The 21,480-nt window shown below is 33.8% G+C and overlaps 1 protein-coding gene across 4 annotated transcripts in view; it reads right to left on the bottom strand.

Annotated features, from left to right (window-relative positions):
* Rnf111 (ring finger protein 111) overlaps positions 1–21,480 on the bottom strand; it is a 78,426-nt gene that overhangs the window by 13,712 nt on the left and 43,234 nt on the right. For all 4 annotated transcript variants that reach the window (XR_003300412.2, XM_026384862.2, XM_026384864.2 and 1 more), the window contains exons 6-10: positions 16,431–16,750; positions 11,793–12,051; positions 5,756–6,104; positions 3,591–3,716; positions 2,085–2,211 (exon numbers count right to left, since the gene is read on the bottom strand). Coding sequence is in view for 3 of the 4 variants with exons in the window: in XM_026384862.2 (XP_026240647.1) it covers positions 2,085–2,211; positions 3,591–3,716; positions 5,756–6,104; positions 11,793–12,051; positions 16,431–16,750 (1,181 nt within the window). In the remaining variant the exon portion in view is untranslated. The remainder of the gene's footprint in view (positions 1–2,084; positions 2,212–3,590; positions 3,717–5,755; positions 6,105–11,792; positions 12,052–16,430; positions 16,751–21,480) is intronic.

Raw genomic sequence — 21,480 nt, 5'->3', positions numbered from 1 at the left:
AACTAATTTGTTTCTCCAAACTTAAATTTTCTCCTTAATACTGGAATTATTATCAATCCTATTTCTCATTTTCCCTTCACAGGCAAGATATAAATCAAGTAGTCAATATTCATGGTCTTCAAATTTCCACCATTCTTAACAGTAATATATGAAATGCCCCAAGAGTTGGGAGTGTATCTCAGTGGTAGAGCACTTGCCTAGCATGCAAGAGGCCCTGGGTTCAATCCCATATAGTAAGGAAGAAGAAAAGAAAGAAATGGGGGGGTGGAAATGCCTCATCTCCATTTCTGACCATTATTTAAACCACTCTGACAAAAGCCATCAATAAATGCATTCAACACTTTCCAAACTTCTTTTAATAATGAGACACTAATGGTATATCTCATTATATATAAGACACTATATGCCATAATATATGGTCAATATTAATTTCTGACATTATTCTAACTTTTTCAACATTTTGAGCCAATTCTCAGTATCATTTGTAGTATAATATTTTCATTTAAATATCCATATTGTATTCTCCATTCCACTCTCTTGTCATTTACTATACCTTTTCCCTCAAAATCTAATCCTCTTCCTTATATTTATTACCACTAGATTTGCCAGATCACAAACATGTCCTTAACCCAGATACTTGTAGAGGTCCAGACCATAAACTTAATTTTCCATTGGACATTCAGCTTTAACAGTTATCTCAGATTCAATATGTCCAAGACCTATTTCACTGAACTACTACTCCAAACCATTTACTCTTTTCCAATACAGTGCACATTACTATACACCTTTTTACTCAAGCTAGAAATCTGGTAATCACGGGTTGGGGATGTGGTTCAAGTGGTAGCGTGCTCACCTAGCACGTGTGAGGCACTGGGTTTGATTCTCAGAACCACATAGAAAAAAAATAAAGATATTGTGTTCACCTAAAACTAAAAATAAATAAATAAATATTTTTTAAAAAAGAAATTTGGTAATCAGCCTAAGTATCATTCAAATGTGGCCTATCATTTTTATGATAACTGCCATTGCTTTTGTTCAAGCATTTATCAACATTTACCTCTTCTACAAAAAGCCCACATTAGTTTCCTTCTCCCTGCCTATAAAATCTATTTTTCATTTAACTCATGACGTATGGTTTTTCTAACTACCATCTAATTAAATCACTCTAAAGCATAAACATTAACAAGACTCTCCCCCTTCAACAGTTCCTAAGTTCTAGTTTCTCTTTATTCTTTTCTTTTCTAGCACTGGGGATGCAACCAAGGCCTCAGCCCCACAGCCTACAGTTTAATTTTTTAGGGTTTCTATCCTCACCCCTGAGATCAAAAAAAACACCAACTTACTTGGAGTTCCTAGGGCTTATACTGTTTGATAACTCTTTACATGATGCAATCTCTTCAACAGTACCATGCCAAAGTCCATAGCCTGGTTAGCAGTCTCATGTACAATAAGCTTCTCTGAAACCTCTATAGAATTTATTCCTTCACCAAGATAAAATCACTCCCTTTTCTGTACCACATCTATAACTGGTATGTATTACAAAGAGCAAACTCAATAAATATTTGCTAAACTTTTTTTAGCACACAACTTATCAACAAAACCTAAATCAGAAGTAGAGAGAAGTACTGTTCTTCCAGAGATTAGAGAAGGAAAAAAAAAGTGTAAATGCAGCAGAACAGAGTCATTACCACTCATGGCAGGTTAACTAAAGCACACATCCTAGTGACAGTAGATCATGATTTTACTGATAGATAAAAGCAAACCCACTTTTTAGAATTTTTTATTTTTTTATTTTTTGTGGTGCTGGGGATTGAACCCAGGGCCTTGTGCATGCAAGGGAAGCACTCTACCAACTGAACTACATTTCCAGCCCCAAAACCACTTTTTATATTTAATTTGTATATTAAGAGTACAATGCACATTATAAACACAAATTTTAGCATATCTAATAACTTTTTATAGCACAATTTCATCTAGAATCATTCTCAAATTCTACTAAAACATAATTAACAATATATTAAAAAATTTTTCAAAATATTTAGTTTAGAAGAACATGTCAGAATTTTGAAAAATTTCCATTTTACCATTAAAGGAAGAGCTCCTAATTGTAAGTGATGAAGTCGAGGAGGTGCATGGTAATGGGCCAAATGAGGATGCAATGCACCAGGTGTATAAGTAGCTGCAGTCACTCCAGCTTCAATTCCCAATTCCCTGACAAAGGACACAAACAGTTTGTCTTTTTCTAATCAACAGAAATGAGTGGATACATTTACATTTTAAAAATAATCTAAAGTTTCTTAACTAATAAAGGCCAGAAAAAAGATAATTTAGCCCCAAAGATATTACCAATAATTTCAAATTCGTTATAGAAATGAAAGTTCAAAAACTCAATTTTGTGACCACCATGAGAAGCAAAGCATCTGTACTTGGTTTGACATCTTACAAAGTAAGATGGCTCCTGGGGTCCCTTCCAATCCAAAAATCTGATTCTGTTGAAGGAGCATACAAAACAGTTTACTTTTTTGGTTTATCTGAATGCTACAGATGCTCCTGGGGCTTTTGTTTGTTGGGTTATCACCTCTGGGTTGTTGGCATCAAAGATAATTAGAATAGCAAACTCTTCTATACCTTATAAAACAAGAGTAAACAAATTTTAGAAAGAGTAAAAATTTAACATTCTAAATCTTCATTATTTAGTCTAATTTATGTTCTGCTTCTAAAAGTTTTTGTTATTAATTATGATCTCAATGACTGCCTACACTAAATGGATTCAGAAGAAAAATTTACTGCAAATCTACTTCCATTTCTTTAGGAAAGACCTTAAGCCTAGGGAAATGCAGGTTGGATTCTCCCTTGGCAGAAGCTGGGGATATTAGAGCAAATCTGAGTACAAAGGTAAGGAATAAAGAAATTGGGGAAAGTAGGATGTAATTATGTAGTTAACCTTGGTGACAGGCACTCATGAAAAAACAAAGAAAGCTCTACTCCTTTCATTTACATGTGAGATCCAAAATAGTCAAACTATACAAAGAGAAAGCCACAGGCTTCAGATGGAGAGAGGAAGGTAGATGAAGAAAATGGGTTTGTACCTTGGTCAACAGGTACAAACTCAGGACTAAGTGCTGGCATTCTATTGCATAGCATGGCAACTGCAGTTAAAAATAACACACTGTATATTTCAAAATTGCTAAAAGAGAGGGTCTGAAATGTTCTCACCACAAAAAATGGCATTTGAGGTAATGGATGGGCTAATTAATTAGCCTGATCTGATCATTCTGCAATGCATACGTTATTAAAACATTACACAGTCCATAAACATACACAATTATTTTGTCTATTAAGAATTAACTAAAACATTAAGCAAACAAAAAAACTTTACTCCTGCTTGTGGTAGTTCCTTGCCCCAGACCTCAAGCTCTTATTCTTTCTTCTTTAGGACTCCACTCACATAGGGGCAGTGCCTCACAATTAAACTTAAATCCTGTTTTCCCACACTACCCTTCTAACATGGCATTCCTCTACAAAACATCTTTTCCCATAGCTTTACCACAAGCTGCCAGGCATATCTTTGAAATAAACAAGATACTAACCAGGCAGATCTCTCTGGAGCCTGACGAGGATGTGAGGACATAGTTTGAGGCACATGAATATGATGCCCATGACCATAATTTGGGTGCATCCTGTGTGGATGGGGTGGGGGGCGTTCATGTGCCCGCCTGGAAACACAGAACACAAAAAGACCACTGGAAATAATTGAATAATTGGTTACTTCTTAATATAGAAAAAAATTCTACTATTCATATTTGAACATTTACAGATCAGTCATAAAATTTATAGCAATAAATTATAAACATGATATAAAATTATTTAATAATAAGTCAAGAAACCATAATCACCTCCACAAATTCTACCTACTCATTTATTCCCATACCTCCAATTCAAATATTCCAGGAAAAGGGCAATTTTATTATCTTGTAAACCTATTTTACAGCATGTATTTTAACTGGGAGAACAATAGGAATTGAATGGAAACAAAATTTTTAAAAATTATCCCAGCAAATGTTGCATGCACAAACTATTTTATAATAAGCATAAAGCAAGAAAAAAGAAACTTTTATTTTGCTTCACTTACATTATAAAACATTCAACCACTTTAATGGATAAAATCTTAAGAGAGAAGTTATTAACCTCGTGTATTTTTTTTTCTAAAACACATTGTGTTTAAGAAACATTTTCTAAAACACATCTTTTACAACACATTGAAATTTAGATCACTATATTCTGCATCTCAGTTACTGTATTTTCACTTCCTATCAAATTGACAAATACAAATGAACATAAATTCTTAAACAAAGGACACTCATTTAAAAAAAAGAGTTCATTCTCAGGATTCATCTTTATAGTGTATTTCAAAAACGATCTCTAACAGACTTGCAAATTTTCAATGTTTACTCTTAATGCATTCAAATAATTCTCTAGGTCCTGGAGGATATAACTGTTAAGTGAGCAATTTTCTACATCAAGGGTTATATTACAATAACAGCAATACTGTTATTGTAATACAAATTCTGGATAACATCTTGAATTATTGAACCAAAGGAAGAATTCACATGAATGCTAACCCACTGGTTAAATTAAGAGCTTTATAAATATTTTTTATATAAAGGAACAAATGGTACTTTTTTTTTTTCTTTTTGGTTCTACAAGCCATATGGTCTCAACTAGACCTTCATTGTGTGAAGGCTGCCATAGACAATATATAAATGAACAAATGTAGCTATTTTTCAATAAAATCTTATTTATGAAAACAGGCAGGGAGAAGTAAATCAACAGAGTTTGCTGTCCTGAAATTAGAAACTCAGATTCAGAATTCTCAAAAGAAAAGCAGTTCATTGTAGTCTTTTCATTAATTCTCAAAGTCTTAACTTTATATAAAAGATTTATAAATATAATTTCTATAAGAAATTTATGTTTATAAAGAAGACTTTTTCAATATAGATTTTTAAAAATTTTTATTTTTTTCTTCTCTTCCACATATAGTAAATCAAATTAAATTTTTGATATCTTTAGATCTTGTTCCTATGGATCAATTTTAACATCAGCCTTTACCATGATATATTATAGAAACAGACAAATTAGAGATTGGCCTGCTTAAAGAATGACGAGTCATACACTGAAAGTGGTCTGATTTCATTCAGTAAGACTGATATATAGGGGCTGGGGATGTGGCTCAAGCGGTAGCGCGCTCGCCTGGTATGCGTGCGACCCGGGTTCGATCCTCAGCACCACATACCAACAAAGATGTTGTGTCCGCCGAGAACTAAAAAATAAATATTAAAAATTCTTTAAAAAAAAAAAAAAAAAAAAAAAAGACTGATATATAAAGTCATTTTTTTGTCAATAAATAAAATTCAGGATAAAGCAGAGAAAGATTACTATTGGTAAAAAAATTAATTCCTGGGCTGGTGATGCAGCTCAGTGATATTGCATTTTGCAAGGTCCTGGGTTCAATCTCCAGAAACTAAAAAAAAGACCAAAAAGAATTAATTTCCAAATGAAATGAGGATTTAACATAATTATATCATTTCTAAAGATTTCATAGTTTAGGCAGGAATGTAACTCAGTGATAGAGTTACTTGCCTAACAGATGCAAGACCCTGGTTTTGATTCTCAGCTCCATGGGGGAAATTTTTCATAGTTTTAAAGACCAATGGAGGAAAAGCAAACATGATTTTTTAAAAAACATAGAACATACGTTGGATGCTGCATCATTCTCCTCCTTTGAACTTCCATCCTCTGCATCACTTCATGAGGATGCAATCTCTGTGCTGGAGGTGCTGTGGCTGGAATATGGTGTGAAATTGGTTGGTGTGTAGGAGGAAGATGCTGAGGGATCGGCGCAGCTGTACTGGCTAAATGAGTTGGGGGTGGGGGTGCCACAGGATGAGATGTTGCATGAGAAGATATTTGAGAATGGAAAGCATGTACAGGATGAGGAATAACATAATCCACTTGAGGTGGAGGCTGCGTCTGAGGAGGAGGGTTTCCATGAGAATGAGGGCAAGCAGAAGCTTGATGGTGAAGTGGTCTTGTCAAAGAAGCATCTGCAAGAAAAACATTCAGGTATGTTACAAAGGCTATGCAGAAGAACTTGCATTGCTATTTTATGAACACATTAACACATAGCTAATTTTTCTGAATATTTTTATCAGAGGCCAAGTCTATTATTCATGCAACAGACTTTTATCTTCTTCATGAATACTTTATCGGTCACTTAAGTCTATTCACAAAATAGACTGTTTTCATCTTTGAATAATCTTGGATATCTTCTCATGTCAATACATACAAAGGGTTTTTCTTTCTTTTCTAGTAGTACTGGAGATGAAACCCAATGCCCCGTACATGCTGAGCAAGTTGCTCTACCACTGAGCTACCTCCCCAGGCCTTTTACTTGGGTAGTGTCCCCATAAATTTGTGAGGCTCTCTTCAAACTTTCACTCTTCCTGCCTCAGCCTCCTGAGCAATTATGATTATAAGCATGCACCACTATGCTTGGCCATATAATTGTACTTTCATTCACAGCTCTGATACACTAATCACAGGAATATATCAAAACTTTCTGAAGAAATCCCATTGATGAAAACTGGAAGGACCAGAATACTGCAGTAGGCCTCTATTCATCTTGTGCTCACTCTTTCATATACAGGCACATATACATACAAATGCGCTCACAGACCATTTTTATAGCATAAAATACTGTAAGTAGTGATGGGTCTGAGAAAATATCAAATTCAGATGCCTGCTGACAAAATATCACTCCTTAAGGTTACACAATTAATATATTCATCAACCACAAGAATGTATTACTATCTCTGCACTATCATTAAATTTTTAAATAAATGTGAATCTGAGAAAAATCTTTTATGGACCACTTACATTTCTTCTTCTCAGCTTTACCTATACATATATTCTTAGTCTTTGGTGTTATTCACCCTTTCTTAGTCCATTTATTAGTATTCTCTGTATGTATGAAAGCTTTGTCAGAAAAAGTGTAAACATTTTTTACAAACTACCTTTTACTTTTTTTTGCCACACACAAATTTTTTGGTTTTCCATAGTCAAATTGTGGGATTGGGAAATAGCTTAGTGATAGATATGCACTCGCCTAACATGTACAAGTCCTGGGTTTGATTCCCAGAACAGAGAGAGAGAGAGAGAGAGAGAGAGAGAGAGAGGGAAGAAGAGGAGAGAAGAGAGAGAGAGACACACACAGAGACACACAGAGGGAGGGAGGGAGAGAGGGAGGGAGAGAGGGAGGGAAGCAGGCAGGCAGGCAGGCAGAGGGAGGGAGGGAAGGAGGAAACCATAAAATCCACAAATAAAAAAAAAATTTAACAACTGTTATTTTATAAAAATACATGAGTTATTGGTTATAGGGTGATGCAGAGAAGAACCCAAAAACTCTTGGGTATATCTATAAAAAGAATTCTTTAATTGCTACTCCAATATTTCCCTGTCCCATGCCACTCCATGTCATTTTTCCTGAGCTCTATATTAAGATGGAGGAGGCATATTTGCCAGGAAACTGCTATGGAAGTTACATCTTAAATACAATGGTTCCTAAGGATGTTGGGGAAAAGCTAAATTCATGTATTGTGCCTGGGACTACAAATTAATACAACCACTTTAGAAAGTAGTATATACCCATACCATATGACCCAGTTATCCCACTCCTCATTATTTCTCCAAAAGAATTAAAATCAGCATATGATAGGGATACATGCATACCAATGTTTGAAGCAGTACAATTCCCAACAACCAATTTATGGAACCAGCCTAGGAATCCGTCAATAAATGAACAGATTAAGAAAATGTGATATATATACACAATGGAGTTTTACTTGGCCATAAGAATGAAATGTCACTTGCTGGTAAATAAATGGAACTAAAGAACATCATGCTGAGTGACATAAGCCAGACTCAGAAAGTTAAGAGCAGAATGTTCTTTCTCTTTCATATGGAGAAGCTAGAGAGAAATAAGGAATTTAAAAATGGGGGTAGGGAGGCACAAGAAGGTTTCATGAAAAATAGAAGGAAGTACAGTGGAGTACATAAAGGAAACTGATAGGGGAGGAGAGGAATAGGAAAGGGGAGAAACATATGAATGAAACTGACCAAACTATGTGATATGCATATATAAATATATCACAATAATTCCACTTTTATGTATAACTATATTGTACTGATTAAAAACTTTTTTTAAAAAATAGATAGTTCCTCTCATTTCTTCATTCTAAATCTTTATATTTTCAGAGACTATTAAAAGATTTCTGAGAAATAGTCATCTCTTTTAACTTAAGAGATCTCCAACTATATGACATGTTAAAAAAAATGTTTGTTGGATCTCACTGGGAAACATTCTTGATAGTCTGATACAGAGGGATGGCAATTTTCTACTTTTATACAAAAGGGTTTTCTGAAATTTTTAATGCTTCTATTTCACTCAGCAGAGGCAAAAGTTAGGTAACCATAACTCAACCATATCTTCAAAGGAAGCCTTGTTAGCATGCATTATAAAAGAAAACTTTCATTAATTTGAATCCAACTTGTAAGGCTAATTTTTAAACCAATTTTCTAAAAATTATGTTTTCAAATCATTGCTTTTCTCTTCAGGAATGCACAATGCTCAATAACTATGATCATAAAAACAGAAGTCACTGTTTTATTAAATTCACAGCATTTTTTCCAACTTAACTTCAACATGAACTTTTATATCTCTATAATCATAATAAACAAGACACAATATTCATAAATATTGCACAAACTTAAAGTTTTGATTCAGATTGAATAGATTTATTTAACTCCAGTCAACATTTTAATTCACTTTTCATTTAAACAAAACAGACTGGTAACCAGCAGAGAATTGACACATTCTATATTCTCACTGACCACTTTTCTTCCCTTTCAATTTTGTGAAGGCTCTTGCTAGTTTTTTAAAAACTGAATAAGGGCTGGGGATGTGGCTCAAGCGGTAGCTCGATCGCCTGGCATGCATGCGGCCCGGGTTCGATCCTCAGCACCACATACAAACAAAGATGTTGTGTCCGCCGAAAACTAAAAAATAAATATTAAAAAATTCTGTCTCTCTCTCTTTAATAAATAAAAATAAAAATAATAAAAATTAAAACTGAATAAAATATACAATTGTCAATTACACATAAAATTTTTTTAAATGGTCTTGATATTGTTCATAAAAGTTCATCATGTCACTTGCAAAAGCATTATTATGATCTGTTCCAACATTACAGTCACTAAATTCTTACAACTTTACAGCACACACTAATCACTTAATGATAAATAATAAGTAGTCTTATTAATATATCTTCTCAGTTCACCTTAATAAGATTCAAAACTTTAAAAGATACCATTTCAAGGACAGTAGCTTTATCACTTCATCAAGATCATACATTTTTCAAAAGCAAGAAAACATTTTCTTATGACACTAGTACTACTGGTATGAATGTAAATGTACTTCTGAAATAGAGAACTTTTCACTTGGGTCAAAGCTTCACAAGTCATAGCCAATTAGAATGATTCCTGTTTTATCAATGTGAAGAAACAGAGGAGCTGCAAGGTCATCTCAGATTTATTTAATTTTAAAGCTAGTTCTCTAAAACCTCACTGTCTACCCCAGTTTAATTTAAATGAACTATATGTTGTTTCACACAAGAATTAAAGCATATTGGAAAGGTTTAGGAAAGGAAATATGGGGAGAGGAATATATATGTATATGTAAAAATAAACTTAAGAAAAGAACTCTAGAGGGTTATCAGTCAATTGTCCCTAACAAAAGGGAATACAATTCAAATTTCTACCTTCACGCTCATTCACAGATTCCCAATGAGGACTATAAACTGGTATAACCCCTTGAAGAGAAATTTAACAGTACTTATTTGGAAGTGTATTTCTTTGACACATCAATCTCATTCCTAGAAGTTAATCCTATAGACGAACAACTACAAACAATTTAAATATCCATTAACAGAGGACTGATTTAATACATGGTAAAATATTATGAGGATATTAAAAAAAAACAATAAGGGAAAGGGGATGAAAAAAGAATGAATACCAGTGAGCTCAATTATTATTTTGGGGGTGGGGGTACAGGGGATTGAACTCAGGAGCACTTAACACTGAGTCACATCCCCAGCCATTTTTATTTTTTTACTTTTGAGACTAGGTCTCACTAAGTTGCTTAGGGCCTAGTTGCTAAACTGCTGAGGCTGGCCTCGAATTTGTGATCCTCCTATCTCAGCCTCCCAAGTTGCTGGAATTATAAACATGTGCCACCCATGCTCAGCTAAGCCTGACTTTTAGGTGCTAATATGGGATATATCCAAGACATACTGTTAAATTTAAAAACAAAAAAAGCAGAATAATATGCTTGATATGGTTCTGTGAGGTTTTTGTTAGAAGAGACATGTATATTCATATTTACAAAGAAAAATTTCTGGAATTTTTGTAAGCTATAAAGGTTGCTACCTCTAAAAAACACAAATTCATGAGGTAGGGAGAAAGGTCATTTGTCATTTTACAACATTCTGCAATATTTGAACTTTTTAGAATGTATACAAGTTACTTTAAAAGTTAAAAAAAAGCTTAAGTCTGAAATATTTATTTTTTATGGAGACATTTAAAAAGGAATGTATTTATATATTGCTTCAGTGTTATCATTTTTTAGAGGGAGAAAAAGGAAATCACATATAACATTCTTAATAAAAGAGGATTCATCCAATTAAAGATAAATAATTATAACAAAACAGCACCTGTATTATCACACCAGTGTTCATACACAGAATTTGCCCATTGGTCAATGCTTTGCACTGTTTCTAAACCTATTTTCCAACTTACACTTTATATTTTAAGAAGAGGTAAATAAATATATCAACAGTTTCACTGTATAAATTCTGGGCTGATTCCAGCTGTGTCTACAGATCTTTAAAGTTATTGGAGTGGAAGAAGAAATTCAAAAATATACATAATTGAAAAATTATTGCTGGCAATATAATTAGAACAAAAGACAAATTTTCTTGTCTACTTCTTGGTTCATTTATCAAAGTATTTATTAAGCTTACATTTGACTATTTAGCTTATGATATAACAAAATATTAAATAGCCTAAGGTTATTTATAATTTCTTAAGATATCTAATAAACTTCAATTTCTATAGAAAAGCTGTGCCCAGTTCTGTTTTAATTGCCTACACCAAACAACCCTTTCTCAGGGGCAGGGGCTGGGACTGTAGCTCAGTGGCCGAGTGCTTGCTTAGTATGTGTGAGGCACTGGGTTCGAACAGAAAAATAAACAAATAAAATAAAGGCATATTGTCCATCTACAACTACAATTTTTTTTTTTTTTTTCAAAAAACCCTTTTCCAAATGGCAAAGCACTCTGTCAAGGAATTCTCTCATATGCCTTAGTTAACCATTGAGAATTTTTTTGTACTTTATAGTGCCTAGAAATACTACCTAACTTTCACATTTCTTCAGTTGCTCCTATAGAATAAATCTAAATTCATTAAAACTTCCTTTATAAGAATCTAAGGTTGTCATTCAATGTACCTTCAGTTTCAGAATTATTAAAATGGGAAAAATAACACCCCACTCTTAAGTCAAATAAATATTTAAAATTATAAATTAGGATTTATGAAAGATGAAAGATTATTTCACAGAGGAATGTACAATGCTTCCTTTATATGCCTCTAGGTTCTTTGCCCACTAAATTTATACTTACAAGGAGGTGGCATATAATGTCGACATGATGAGAGAGAGGGTTGTGGAGGGGGCTGGGGCTGGGGCTGTGCAACCATGCTTGATCCATAACCATCTATTGATAATGGCTGACTTGGGGCAGCAGCAGCAGCCTGATGGCCAAAGATTGCAGCTCGGGAAGAAGAAACAGGGCAGCAGGGGTCAAATGCAGATGCTCCGTGAAAACCACCACTTCCATGACTTCTGATACCACTGTTGCTCAGGTCTACTGGCAATGCCTGCTATATAAAGAGGAACTACATTTTATCTTTCTAAAGTTTTGTCAAAACATTATTTCATGTTATAATTTAAAAGTACTCCTAAAACAACCTAGAAAAATAAAATCTTTGAATTTATTTGAAAATGGTAATTCTAAGTGTAAGGACCTACTGAACACCAAGAAAAATACAGCATAACTCGGACTGTGCAAATAGTGGGTTTATACCCAAAATCTAAAATCGAGTTTTAAAAATCAAGCATAAAATTACCACAAGATGAACAAAAGTTTAGTATATTATTTTAAGATCTATTTCTCTTATATTATCCACATCTTAGAAAAAGAGAAACTTTAAAAATCTTATGTATATATTCTCCTTTACCTTCACATTCTGACCAGTAATTTAGAAAACATATCTTTAGAAAACATATCCTTTCATTAAAAACATTAAGGTACTAGATTAAAAACTCATATGTCCCAAGTTTATAAACTGTCTGATAGCAAGCTTATTCAACTGAAACTATTAATAGTACAAACAAATCTACATTATCCCAAAGAAACAAAGGGCATAAGATTATCCAGGCTAAATCTTGAATTAGCTTTGCCTCACTTGACAAACAATTATAAATTAGCTAGGTGTGATGGTGCACACCTGTAATCCCAGCTACTTGGGAGGCTGAGGCAGGAGGATCACAGGTTCAAAACCAGCCTGGGCAATTTAGCACTCCTCTCAAAATAAAAAGGGCTGGGGATGTAGCTCAGTAGTAGAGTACCCCTGGGTTTCATCCCCAATACCACAAAAAATAACAATTAATTAATTTATTTAATTAAAATTAAACCAATGCTTCTTTTTATCAGGAGTATAATTTTGTGGGAAAGTCTTGATTACTAAATTGGAAAATTAAACTAGAGTACAGAACCCATCTTCATTAATCACTATAAGTTTTTTCCCCAAAAAGCACTTGGAAAAACACAAATAATTCTAGTCTATAACAATCTAAGTTATACTTCAAAATAGAAAGTAGAAGAATCTATAGATTCCCAACAAGTACAAATGAATGTTTCAGGAAATGGAAATGCTTATTATCTTGATTTGATCATTTCACACTGAATACATTTATCAAAATTATTGTAGTACATGCCATAAATATGTACAAATATGTATGCATTAAAATTTTTAATCCTAATTATTACACTTTTAACCTTAATCTAAAGAAGATTATAAAAAAAACAATTGTTTCTTTGTATTTTTAAATATATGCCTACTCTTAGGTTTAGTATTGCTGTGGTTTTCAAAATGTGATCAAAAGATTCAGGACCGGATTTGTGGCTCGGTAGTAGAGTGCATGTGTGAGGCACTGGGTTCCATCCTCAGCACTACATAAAAATAAATAAATAAAATAAAGGTATTGTGTCCATCTAGAACTAAAAACAATATTAAAATAAATAAAGATTCAATGTTACATATGAATTATATATGAACTGTTCAATACTGGAAGCTGAGGTACTAGAGATAAAAGCTGTCAGAGGCCGAGGTCACCCAACAGTCCTCAGAGGAATGATAAAGGTCTTTTCACTTTAAAAGGGCTCCAGAATCACGGACAACAAAAACAAAAATGCTAAAAGGGAAGGGGGAGTGAAGGTGCAAGCAGAAGCTGTATGAAGGAGAAAAGGAAAAGACTCTCTCCTCCATATTATGTGCACACAGTCTATTAAGTAAATGTCTGACTCACTGTATTTACCAATGAGTTGGCAAATGCAATTTATGTCCTCAATTCAGGTAAATAGGGTTTAAGAATAATATTGTGTGACAGTGAATTTGTTTATGACTTACATCTTTTACCTACTGCCCTACTACTTAGATTAAAATTGGCAAATGAAATGGAATATTATCATCCTAAGAAAGTGACGAATATTTTGTCACCAAGAGCTTGTCTTAATCTCTGTTCAAACATTAAGATAATCCCTCAAAAATAAAGTAGGGTGAAGGTCGTCCTCCAAGGGAACTTGGGGTAAAGTTAAAAGTAAAGTCTAAAAGAAGGGGGCTGAGGATGTGGCTCAAGCGGTAGCGCACTCGTCTGGCATGCGTGGAGCGCTGGGTTCGATCCTTAACACCATATAAAAATAAAGATATTGTGTCCACCTAAAACTAAAAAAATAAATATTTTTTAAAAAAGACTAAAAGAAGGAAAAAAACAATAGTGAGAATCCTCTTCTTCACAATTCTTATTCTAGAAAGAAAAAGAGGGTACACAAGATGGGTTCAGAGATGGGAAATATTATTTTACACTGATTATAAAGGATGTATCATACCAATTATTGCTCAAAAGAGAAAGCCATATGTAAGAGAGTAGTAAATTCTCTCAATAGAGTCACAGCCTAAATTTTCGTTGCCTGACCATAATCTGGCACTCAGTCATAAGACATCTTCACAATCACAAGTCCTCAGATTGCCTGTTAGCTTCTTCTATTTCTTAACTAAGCGTCAACTGGATACTATATGAAGTTGTATCTCATGAGGACATGGCTAATTTCAGAAGCTATCCTACATATATTTTGAGCTTTCAAACTGGTTATCTTCAAAATCTCACTCTGTTTACCATAATACCCATTATATCCACCGAATAACTGGGATCCTGCTAATTCTTCTCAAGCTTTATTTGCAGTCCATCTAACCTCTATTTAGAGATGGCCAGATAGGTTATATCTATTAAACAGAACTGAAAGAGATTCTACCCATAATAATTATCTCATGCTGAAAGAAAACATTTTGTATGCAACGGATCTCTCAAACCAACTCTATTATTTATTAACTGAACAACAGAAACTTCTGTGACAGACTCATCTTTTAACAGTTCTTTAACAAATGCAGGAGAAACTAAACTAGTATACCCATGTTTCAATAATTTTTCTGCAATTCTTATAAAACATTCTTTGAACCCAAATTTTCTAGTAAAAGTAAGCTTTACTTTTCAACAGACCCCTTCATTCAGTTCACTGAAGTTTTTCCTGATGCTACCAATCACATATCCAAGAATGGAACAGTCCAGATTATTAGTTAATACTTAAACTGTAACCACAACCAAAAACATCTAACATAGGGGCTGGGGATGTGGCTCAAGCGGTAACACGCTTGCCTGGCATACTCGGGGTGATGGGTTCGATCCTCAACACCACATAAAATAAAAATGGAGATGTTGTGTCCACCGAAGACTGAAAAATAAATATTGAAAAATTCTCTCTCTCTCCTCTCTTTCCTGGTCTCTCGTAAAAAAAAAAAAAAAAAAAATCAATCTAACATCTCAATCATATTTTCTTTTGCTAAACACTTCCAAATGAAGGTAGCTTCATTTAAGGGAAAAACCTCCTTCTTATTTATTTTTAATTGGTCAGACCCAAAACAGACAGCCATCAAAATTTAAAGAGATGAATCGGGTATGGTAAGAAAGGTCAGTATACAGAAAAGCAATTGCTCTGAATTTTCTTTTTGACTTTTTTCCCACCATATTACATGTCGAAGTTACAACTATTCCCTAAAATTACATCTTTTGTTTTTTCACAGCATGTAATACCCACAATTTATAAAACATTATACAGAAATAACCCAGCAAAAGCTAAAGTAGCAATATAATACCTGGCTTCATTTACTCATGTTACCATCAATACTAATTTAATATCATTTGACGTTTTAAGCACTCAACTAATAATATCAACCAATTGACTTAATTATAATTTTTTGCTAGGGACATATTTTAGTTCTCTAAAACTAAGAACTTCATCTGCTTCTGAGAAACTTTGCTACATGTTTGCACCTGAGAAAGTTGTTTATTTCTAGTTGCTTGGAAGTTATAGTGAGCTCTAGAATAGGAGGTACAAAAAAAAAAAAAAAACCTTAAGACTTTTCCAATTTCTCATTAATTAGGGACATTATATCTCAAGACTTTATTTGAAATAAAATGCCAAAGATGTTTTACCTATACTCTAAAAATATCAAAAATCATTTCAGGCAGGCTGGGGTTGTAGGTGAGTGGTACAGTGCTTGCCTAGCACATGTGAGGCACTGGGTTCAATTCTCAGCACCACATATAAATAAATAAATACAAATAAAGGTGCATTGGCAACCAAAAAAAATATATTTTTTAAACATTTCACAATTTAAAAAGTGATTTTTACATTATCACTTCTAATTTTCCATTTTCTTATTCCCCTCAATTATGTTCAACAATTTAGATCACATTAAAAAAATTAAACTTTAAAGTATTTCACAGACCACTAAATTAGGCCATTTCTGCATGCAAAAGTTATCATTAGGGGATTTTTCTACCTCCTGTTGAAAGCATCATGCTATATAAAAGAGAAGAAAGGAGGGAGAGGAAAGAAAGATTAATTCATCAGATTCCATACCTGGTCATGGTAGCTGGTACCAGAACTACTATTTGCTCCACAGGGTGCTTGTACTTGTGGAGGTCTTTCCACAGGGCAAGTAGGATCACTAAAAGAAGGAGAAACTGGGACAGCAGGATGGGGAGTGTGGTGGTGGTGGTGATGATGCTGAAAATGATGACCATGCTGCTGAAAACAACTTGTGTGCGGATGTCCTAATGCGTGGTGATTCTGTGATGACCCTCCACATGGTGAATGCTGAGGACAGCAGGAAGGTAACCTTGGCATTGCAGGAGGGCCAGTTTCTGTTACAGCACTAGATGTAGTTCTCCTCGAGTCATCTTGAAACAGAAAATGCAAAGAATAATTGAATCACTAAATATCACTGTGTAAAAATAAGTACTATGTATACATAATTAACAAATATTTGGTAAATTAAATCTTTATAAATAAGAATGCTATCATGTCACATTCTTAATATATACTTGATATAATTTTGAGCAATGGATTCACTGGGATTTTCCTAAATGTCTATAAATTCTTGAGAAGATTCATATTTACAATTTACCATGATGTATAAATCTGGCAATAGATCATTTTTTTCTAGGTCATAGTGAATTATTAGTTACCAATAAAACTGCATTGTAAAAATTCCAAAATATCATGTGAATTCTTCCATTAAATGCTACAAAGCAAAGAGTCTTCTGAATCCCAGGAATACCTAAAACCACATCATTCTCACGTAATACATACTGTTATGTACTTAAAATGTCTCCAGACAGTAAACCAGAACCCAAAATCTGGCTGAGTCTTATTAACTGCCAACATTCTTTCCTTTCCTTTTGGCCTATAAAGTTAGAACCAATAGAAGACTAACAGTATTAAAAAAATGATATTAGTGTGTGTCTTATAATAATCTAGAAAACTAGTGTCAAATGGTGGAGGTAATTGCATGGAGTCAAGTGGACTTGGGTACTAATTCTGAGGCTAAACATGTATTTAAGGGGTAAAATGATTAACAGTATGGCTTCAAAATGAAGACTGGGCTTAAAAGCTCTGCCTCCTAGGATTCAACTTTGGCAAGGGGAAAAAGACCTGCTCTTTGGCCTGTAAGGAGCTCATTATCAACCATGGAAAAAATTTAAAATATAAATCAACCAGTTGTAAAGATGTACTGGGTTCTAGCATAGTATAGAGGAACGTTGCAAAAAATATCATTCACTAGAATGTAAGCTCTAATGAGACAAAAATTTATGCTTTATTCCCAATGCTTGGAGCAATGCCTGATAACATAATATGTAAATATTTGTTATATAAATGAAAATAAACCTACACATGCATAATTCAAAAAGTACATGCAGAGGTCACAAAATGAGCAGTTTTGAGCCTGATGAGTCTGAGATAAGTGCACTATGGTCCAAGGTGATATTCGAGAGGTAGTTAGATATGAAAATTTAAAACACAGTGACAAATGGAGGATCATCACATCAGCATGTTGGTGATAGTTTGTAAAATCACCTGCAGTTATGAGATGGGCCAATGAAAAAAAGGGATGAGAACACAACTGAGAAGAAAATGAATATGAAACAGAGATTATTACCAGAATTTAAAGACCATGTTTGTTCATTCAGAAAGGAGTCAGAAGCACAAAGCAAAGAGTTTTGGTAAAGAAAATCCACTTCAAATGTACGCAGACATAATACAAGTATACCTTTACATGCAATAAAAATGGAATCAGTGAAGATGCTAAAGACACAGAGAATATAATTGTTAAAGCAATGACAAGAGAAGGGCTAAGAGATAGAGCACAGCTAAAAGAAGGACCAAGAAAGGAGTTGGTAGACCAGGAGTTAGGAAAGAATAGGTATAGATATACAAAAGTTATTATGGAGGAATTGGAAGTTGCATAGTTCATGTTTGATAACCTTCATTTTTTCTTTCTTTCTTCCTGGAGGATGAAAGCCTTGAGAAAAAGAAGAGAGTTTTGGAAAAGCCACTGAGGGGAAGGAAAGGGAACTGATCAAGAAATATTTACCACTGAAAGTCCAAGACTAGATACTATAAATTGATAGAGGTACCTCTCTGCTTGGACGTTTTTATGGGAATCATTTAGGACTTTGGATAATGGCAAAACTAAATGGCATAAGTGATTCAAAGTTGAAAATATGTAAAAAGTGGGAGAGGGTAAGTTTTAGGAGAACATAGTTAAACTGATGCATATGGTATTGGAAGGAAACGAAGAAAGCTGTATTGAGTATATTTAATGTAGTCTGACAACTTATATTGACTTGTACCAGGTTTATGCAGCCTACCAATCTGGCTTGGGACAATGCTGTCCTGATGTAAAAATACAACATGAACAAGTCTATCTCAAAGACAGTCATCAGCATGGAGCAATATCAAGAAAGGGTCATTCCGGGACTGTAGTTCTGGCTCAGTGGCAGAGCACTTGCATGTGTGAGGCACTGGGTTCAATTCTCAGCACCACATATAAACAAACATCAACTTAGAAAAAAATCCAATTTAAAAATTTTTTTTCAAAAAAAAAAGTCATTTATTTAGAACTTAGGTAGAGAAATTATTACCTAAAAAATTAAATGTGAGTTGTAAGTAAACAGATATCTTGAAATAAATTAAGACATATGTAAATGAAAGCTTTGGGACTATTTTGAAATAAAGTTGGGTCTATGTGACATAAAAAGTAGATAAGAATAAAGTTACATAAAACTACCAGGAGACAGAATGAATGAGAAAAGTTCAAATCCTTGTCTCGGAGATTACTGTCCTCCGTCAAGGTATTCAAATTTCTAGATTTCTTCATTTGTAAAATGAGAAGAGTAATGCCAATACCAAGAAATTTTAAAGGATTAAATGATAACATGTAAAATAACATCTAAGTACTGAGGGAAAGAATATATACTCAATAAAAGAAATAAAAGCCCATTTTCATTTCTGCCTACATTTTTCTTTACAGAGTATAGTATTTAAAAGATATCCCTAGGAAATCTAAATTCTGCTATTAGTTTTTCAGAGAAAGGAGTACTTCCCTAATCCAGCCACAAGTAATTTTCCAACTTACTGAATGCAAGTTATAAGAATAGCATAAAATTAAATGAGATATTATTAAAAGAAGAGAAATCATAAATCATAAGGTAGTTTCATCAACAATGGTGATTCAGTCAATCTGAATTGCTACAGGGTCTATGTTGACCCTCTTTTATATATATACATATACATATATATATGTAAATGGACACAATAACTTTATTTTGCTTATTTAGATTTTTTTAGTGGTGCTGGGGAATCAAACTCAATGCCTCATGCATGCTAGGCAAGCGCTCTACCACTGAGCCACAACCCCAGCCCTATGTTGTCTCTCTTAATAAGCAGCTAACAAATTCCTATCTCTATACTATTGTCCAAAAGAGAGTTACCTTGAGGTTCAGTTAAACAGCTAATAAAGAGGGCTAGAAATATAACTCTAAGTAAAAATCAAGAAATAACTTGCAATAGACATAAAATTATAAAACTTTTCAGGGGTAGTATAGCTCTCAATGATAAGAGTGTATACTTAGCATGTAAAAGGCCCTGGGTTCAAAACCCAGCAGCAAAACGAAACAAAGGAATAAATCTTTGTGACCTTGGATTAGACAATCATTTCTCTTTTTTTAATTTGTATTTAATTTTGTTTATTGCATTTACAGCTGTATCAAGTTTTTTGTTGTTGTTGTCTTTTTTTTTTTTTTAAGTTAAGGTATGGGGCTGGGGTGGTAGCTCAGTGGTAGAACGTTTGCCTAGCATGTGTGAGACACTGCATTCGATTCTCAGCACCAAATATAAATAAATAAAATAAAGGCCCATCAACAACTAAAAAAATATTAAAAAAAAAAAAGTTAAGATATGGGGGCTAGGGTTGTGGCTCAGTGGTAGAGCACGTGCCTAGCATGTGTGAGGCCCTGAGTTCAATTCTCAGCACCTCATATAAATAAAAATAAAGGTCCATTGACAACTAAAAAAGATATTTTTAAAAAAATGAGAAAACTTTCTAAAAATAAATAAATAAATAAAGTTCAGGTAAGCATACATATAGATATATACAAACACAGTAGGCACAAATATTAAGCACACAAATATTTAGATCAAAATATAAATTTTTTTTAGTACCTGGGAAGTTTCTCACATTCTCCTCTCAAGCCACATTTGTCTAAATAACCCCCACTCCAGTCTTTATTGCCATAGTTTTTTCTGTTGTTGTTTTTAACAAAGAACTCTTTTTTTTTAATCTGTTCTTTGTAGACATACTTGACAGTTGAGTGTATTTTGACATATCATACATACATGGAGTATAACTTTCCATTCTTGTGGTTGTACACAATGTGGAGTTACACTGGTTGTGTATTCATACATGAACACAGGAAAGCTATGTCCAATTCATTCTACTTAGATAACAGATTCTTAGATACAATGCCAAAACAACAACAGAGAGAAAATGGGCATCATCAAAATACTAAAACTTCCACCCTCATTTTCAATTATTTTGATTGTATACCTTGGAGTGAAATTGATGAGTCATATGTTATCTCTATTTGTTTCTGGGGGTTGAACCAGGGGTGCTCTATATTCTTGAGCTATATCTGCAATTCGTCTACCTATCTATGGAGAGAGGGTCTCACTCAGTTGCCTGAGCCGACCTCCAACCTGTGATCTTCCTGCTTCAGCCTTCTTTATAGTTGGAATTACAAGCAAGTAGCATTACAAACATGAACCATTGCACCAGGCTATGTTGTTCCTGTTTTTGTTTACTTTTTGTTTTGTTTTGTTTTGTTGTGTTTTGTTACCAGGGATTGAACCCAGGGTTTCTTAACTACTAGAGACATCACCAGTCTGTTTATTTTGAGACAGGGTCTCGCTGATTTGCTGACACTGGTTTTACAGGCTTGCACCATCATGCCTGTCTGCTAGGTTAAACTTTTTGAGGAACTGCCCAAGTGTTTTCCTCAGCAGCTATGCCATTTATATTCTTTAGATGCATTTTGCAAGGGTTCCAATTTCTCTGCATCATACCAGCTCT

The sequence above is a fragment of the Urocitellus parryii genome, chromosome 6 (genome assembly GCF_045843805.1).
Source record: "Urocitellus parryii isolate mUroPar1 chromosome 6, mUroPar1.hap1, whole genome shotgun sequence".
Taxonomy (NCBI): domain Eukaryota; kingdom Metazoa; phylum Chordata; class Mammalia; order Rodentia; family Sciuridae; genus Urocitellus; species Urocitellus parryii.
This window is presented reverse-complemented; position numbering and strand designations above follow the sequence as displayed.